Genomic DNA, 6,000 nt, shown 5'->3' with positions numbered 1-6,000 from the left:
GACCTGTGCACCGTTTTATTAGCTTTTCAAAAAAGTAACAATTTTATCTACACAGCACTTCATGCAAAACCTTCACTAGTTATATTAGCCTGCTTAGTATTTATGCTAACTACATTTTTATGGGATTAAAATATCACTGATGTAGCAAAAAGCAGTACACATGGATAAATAGGTTTCTATACACATTTCCATTTTTTGCCCTCTACGCAAGAATCTGCTGATAGATGGGAAACATCCTCACTTTATAACTTGTTTTTTTCCAGAGGTTCTGACCTTGATTTAGAGAATCTAGGCCAGGGCTGGTCACAGTGTCCCCTTCCATGCACTGTCTCCAAAAACTTTAAAAAAGGAAAGACAAAAAGGAAAAAGCAGTTAAAAACAAGTAACTCCAACAGTTAAATCAAATGCTATCTCATGACTATAAAGCGCTGAAATAAAAGATGTTGCTTAAATTATCCCTTTTTGCCAATGAATTTCATCTGCAAATGAGGTTTTTATTTATTTATTTATTTATTTATTTTTGTTTGTTTGTTTGTTTGTTTGTTTCCAGTGCAACCTGTGAGGGGCAGTCCTGGGAGCAAAAGTGGCAGTTGCTCAAGTTTACCAGTAGGCTGTTTTCTCACAGCTTTTGAGAGGCCTCCCTAATTCATCTCTTAAGTGGGATGAGAGAAAACCGGTATCTTCCAATGTTGTTTGGTGTAGTGATGTCAAGCCCAAAGAGAATGTTCGCCATTAAATGAAAAAGGCAGTGTAAAATATGCGTTATAGTGGACTAGAATAATAGCCGCACAGTTTGGTGCCTCATGTGGTAAAGGGTGCATAAATGTTATTGCTGTGTTTAACGGCCACATTCCCATCAGTAGTTCAGTCATCAGTCAGAATTTGAACAACTCGGAAAAGGGTCGGGCAGAGCACAAGCCTGCGCGCTCTCACAGTCATCTCCCGCCCCCGAACTTTCACTGATACCTAGGGATTTTCCAGGTTTGCAATCCCGACACCTTTTTTCGGTTCACACGGAGCAGATGCAAGAGGGCCCGCACTGACGCGGGGACCAGCCGCCGCCCTCACAAGGCGCGAGCCCGGCACAGCGACGCTTCCTTTTCGCTTGGGGCAATAACAGGCCTTTGGAATAGGCCCCCACCGCAAAGGGTCTTGCCCGTCGCGACTAAGCCGTCCGCTGCTCTGACTGCAGAAAAAGGCAGGTTTGGCATGCAGGAATGCAGCAGGCAACGACGGCACCCTCTGGCAAGACAAGGGCTCCGAAAAGCACCGAAGCTCGAATACGGAGCGGAGAAGGAAAGGGACGAGGAGAGGCCGCCACTACTCTGCCAGGGAGAGACCGGAGCCCAAGCGAACGAGAACACGCACCGCTCCATTGGCTGCAGAGGTGAACTCAAGAGCTCGCGACTTAATTGGTCGGCCTCCTAATTGGTGAAATCCCTTTGTCACGTGACACTTCCTCGCGAGGCGTGGGTCTTAGAGCGTGTTCTCCTGTCTCCTAGCAACGGCGATGGACCGAGAAGTGGAAGGTCGCGAGTACCTGGCGCAGCACAAAATCCCTGAGCTTCTGTATCACCTGAGCGCGTTGCTGCTGTATCACCGACCAGGTAAGTCTTCCTAGCCGGGAGTATGCGGCCAGACGAACGACACCGCGGGGTGAGCTTTCTTGCCCTGGAGAAGCTCGCTCGGAGGCGGTAGCTCTCTGCCACCACCCTCTGGTGCGAACAGTGCGCGTTCAAAAGGAGCGGGGAGTCGTCCGTGGGAGTTTGCCAGCCCGCTCCTTGCCCAGGCAGCGCTCTCAGGTGGGGCAGCTTTTAAAAGTACAGTGCTGCGCGTAAGGAAATAACGGAGTGGGTGTGGTGGACGTATGGGTTCGCCTCCCATTCGTAGCTTATAGAGAAGGGCATTATCTGGAGATCTTTGTCCATATTGATTAGATACTCAATTTGTGTTCATATTTTTTATGAAGACACCTTGCACTCCTACTTTGTCTACTAAAAAGCAACTGCCACCAGTCTTAGTGAGGCTTACTTCCAGCTCAGAAGCTCCCCAGAGAAGTCCACCTGGCGCCGACGCTATACTCCTTCTGGCGCCAGGTAAGGACCTTTTTATTTAACCATCATTTTAACAATTAAGGGTTTTAGATATTTTAAGTTTTTCTGCATCTGTTTGTTTCACAGTCGCACTTTCTATTTTAGTTTCCTTTTTTTTTCTTAGTTCATATGTTCAATTTTAAATGTTTTAATATTTTAGTTTTATTATTGCATTTTAGAATTTTATATTATGTAAGCTGTCCTGAGTGCTTCCACGGAAGGACGGGATATAAATGCTTGTAATAAATAAATAAATATAGGATTTCAGCTTCCTTGCACTGTCGTCGCTACCTGCAGGCCTCCTGATGAATGCTCTCCAAAATGTCCTTGACAGCCCTGTTTAGCCCTTGTAAATGCAAGGCTGTGGTTTTCTTCAGTCTTCCTCTTCCTCTTCCTCTTCCTCTGCCTTTGACTTTCCCTAGCAACAGCAGCTTCTTCCCCAGCAAGTCTTGCCTTCTCATGATGTGCCTGAAGCAGAACAGCTTCAGTTTCATTGTTGTTGCTTCTAAGGCAAGTTCTGATTTCATTTGATATAAAACACACCTGTTCATTTTTCTACTGGGTCCAGGGTATTCCCATTGCTTTTCTCCAACACCATAGTTTGAGTGCATCAGATTTCTTCTTGTCATCTTTCACCGTCTTGGTTTCAAACCCATACATAGTGATCAGGAATACCATAGTAGGGATGATTTTGAATAATTTCAAAGTTAACATGCTTCCCCTTTCTGCTCCAGAGACAGAAAGTATGGTGTATGACAATATAGTGCCATTACTAATAATAATATAGTTAACTGGCATTTTCCAACTCTAACCCTAAATTATGTTATTAAATGGCTATGATTATACCTGGTCATAAAATGCCCCTTTATATTGTGTTGTAGTTTTATCCTGTTGATAATTATTGTAGCATGGCAAGAGGAGAGAACACTCCTGTCCCCCACTCTGTGTGTGTGTGTGTGTGTGTGTGTGTGTGTGTGTGTGTGTGTGTGTGGAGAGAGAGAGAGAGAGAGAGAGAGAGAGAGAGAGAGAGAGAGAGAGAGAATTCCTCATCTGCCTTCTTCAGTGCTTCTAGATTAGCCTTTTATTGTGCATTTGCCTGGCCGTATACAAAGCATTTTACAGGATATCCAGAAACGTAACCTATGTCATTTCAGTCATCTGCATTTTCCATTTTTCCCATTTCTTATCTCAAACAAAACAAAAACATCAAGAAAGACAGGATAGCTGCAGAATAACTTTTGACTGGTGGTGCTAGGATCCTCTGGTTCTGAAACACCTTCTCTCTCTCTCTCTCTCTGACATTTTAGTCCTTTTGCTATTGTACCAGTTCCTAAGTTGCAAACAAATTAGACTGCACAAATAAGGTAAAAATGGCAGACAAATGTTCTTTGGTGCACTATTTTTGTCATATATTAGTTTTAGAATATTTGTTATTTTACTGTGCACCTAGGACTATGAAAATAATAATTTAGTGCAAATGCTTAATTTTCCATAACAGTGTTATTTATTTATAAAATTTTTATGCCATCCAATCACTAATGTCTCTGGACGGCTAACAGCATAAATAAATTGACGATCCACTCTAATTACTAATTTAACTTTTTCCTCACAAGAGGAAAAAAAGCCGGATATAAATGCAGCAAAATGCTAAGTCCAGCTGCCCCTGAAGAATTAACAAGACCCCTATTTCATCAGTTGGAGGACAAGGTGCAATTTGTGTTCACCTCTGGCTATTCTATAATCTGCTTGATTTTCTGTGTAACTGAAAGGTTTGGGTACTAGTGTTTTCCTCTTCTCTATCCGAAGTTTTCACCTTTGTGTCATTTTTGTATCATTTCTATTGCAAGTCTGAGATTTTTGATGAAAAAAATGTTTAAACTATATAACAATATGGTCAATGTTCTTTTCTCTCAGATAGGCCAAGAGAGTTTTTGATAAAGACCTTGGAAAAAATAAAGTTTGCAAAACTGACCGGTATGGAATATCCCAATCTTATGGATGAATCAAACTTGGATGCTATGTTTGAAATGCTGGATGTTGCAGGCCAAGGCTACATAAGTTTAGCACAGTACAAAGGAGGTTGGTATTCCTTCATGAACTTTTCACTTTTAGACAGCAGTGTTTTAAAGGATGGAAACAACAAAAAACTAGAATGTTTCAAAAACAAAACTTCAAGAATATTCTTGGTTCAGTCTACAGAAAAATTTAATGAGTTAAGCCCCTTTATGTATTTACTATACAATTTCTAAAGCGTATCATTTTTGCCCTTTCTTACCAAGTCAGTACATCCCTGGGTAGCCTTATCAAGCAAGGTGCAACTCACAGTGCTCCAATTAAGCCTGCATTCTCATGAATAGCAGGGAAAAGCCACTGGGGAAAATGTGCACTTAGGGGTAACATCCCTATAATGGTGTGTTGTGGGACTTTCTTAGGATTTCCTGGCTTTTGGGGTAGAACAGCTAGAATTTAACAAAAGTATTTCTCCAATTGGGTAGAACAAGTACAACAGGAAGGAAGGTGAATAAGCCTGTCCATCTCACTGGAAACATTTCTGTCCCCCTCTGGCTGAAAGCACTTTGTTATGCTGAGAAAAGGATACAAGCAATATCTGTACCCAGTGCAGTTTCTACGAGTAGAAAAGCCAACGAGGGTAATTACATAGAGGGTGTTATACCTCAGTTCCTTTCCTTGCAGCTTTCCCTTCCTCACACAATACAAATTCCTCATGACAGGTGTTACAAATGTTGAAAAGGCCTTGTTTGTGAAATTTTGGATATGGGAAGAGCTCTGGTCAGATAATACATTCTATAGACAGCTAAGTTACAATCTCTTTAATATTTTCCACATGCCTCCTTATCTTTGCCACATGGAGAAATAACATGAAATGTGCTGTACTTTATATGTCTTTGAATGCAAGATTGGACTAATCTGATCAACTGTCCATTACTCTTTTAATCTACAGATGGATCACAAAGGAGGTCCCTATTAAATAAATACAATACAGCACAGTATAAATTGTTCCACCATCCATTTATGAGGGACAGATATGCATATACCCAAACTGAGATTTACTTCCAGTCAGTACTGTCTAAATCAGTGGTTCACAATTGCAAGCTCCCAGATGATGTTGGACTACAGTTCCCATTAGTCCCACCCACCATGGCCAATGATTAGGGTACTAGGTCTTGCAGTTCAATATCTTGCAACAGTTAGAATCAAGGAACTGGAAGAATCCACGGTAAGAGCCAAGAATATAAGGAGCTAAGCTGTCTGCGTTGCATCATTCACTTTATAAGTAGTTTTTATTTTATCTCTACTTTAGCACTTGAATCTTTGGGATTGAGTAGTCAAGATGAAATTTATAAAGAAACTGATCTAATTACACCAATTGTCTTCAAGCAAGATGTGTAAGTTGAACTGGAACATAACTGATTAATGTTACAAGGAGGTTTAGACATTCTGTTCTTCATGCCACATTGGGCTGGCTCAGACTATATATACCTTAATTGCTCCTTAAGTGTATCTGCCTACTCCATTGTACTCATGCCACTGGTCCTGTTCCCAGTGCACATATCTTGGCATAATGTTTGAAGGGGCACATTTGCCTAAAATCCAGTATTTGTAGGCTTTGAGGTTGAAGGCTAGTGGATCCCTGCACCATCCAGAATCATTTTTAACCAACTAGCAATGCTCTTTTTTCACTGTGTAGTAGGTCAGAGCTTGCATGATACCTCTTCCCAGTCTTTCCAACAAGCTTTTACACTAGTGTTATTATACAGCTTTGTACATTGAACAGCTACAGTTAGTTGCACTTATTTCATTGAGAGGTAAATAAGTGCTTTATTTCAATGGCAGATGTATAATGGGATTTGAAAGGGGTTAACTTTAGAGAACACCTACACTACTA

The 6,000-nt window shown here is 41.3% G+C and overlaps 1 protein-coding gene across 1 annotated transcript; it reads left to right on the top strand.

Annotated features, from left to right (window-relative positions):
• Nucleotides 1-1,493: 1,493 nt before the first annotated feature.
• EFCAB10 (EF-hand calcium binding domain 10) lies at nucleotides 1,494-5,504 on the top strand. Its single transcript, XM_044423270.1, has 3 exons — nucleotides 1,494-1,607; nucleotides 4,008-4,172; nucleotides 5,416-5,504. The coding sequence occupies exons 1-3, from the start codon at nucleotides 1,511-1,513 to the stop codon at nucleotides 5,502-5,504; spliced, it is 351 nt and encodes a 116-aa protein (XP_044279205.1). The 5' UTR covers nucleotides 1,494-1,510.
• Nucleotides 5,505-6,000: the final 496 nt, after the last annotated feature.

This window comes from Varanus komodoensis, unplaced genomic scaffold (assembly GCF_004798865.1).
Source record: "Varanus komodoensis strain SLA01 unplaced genomic scaffold, ASM479886v1 scaffold13_3, whole genome shotgun sequence".
Lineage (NCBI taxonomy): Eukaryota > Metazoa > Chordata > Lepidosauria > Squamata > Varanidae > Varanus > Varanus komodoensis.
Note: the sequence above shows the minus strand (reverse complement) of the source record. Positions and strands in the feature narration are given on the sequence as shown.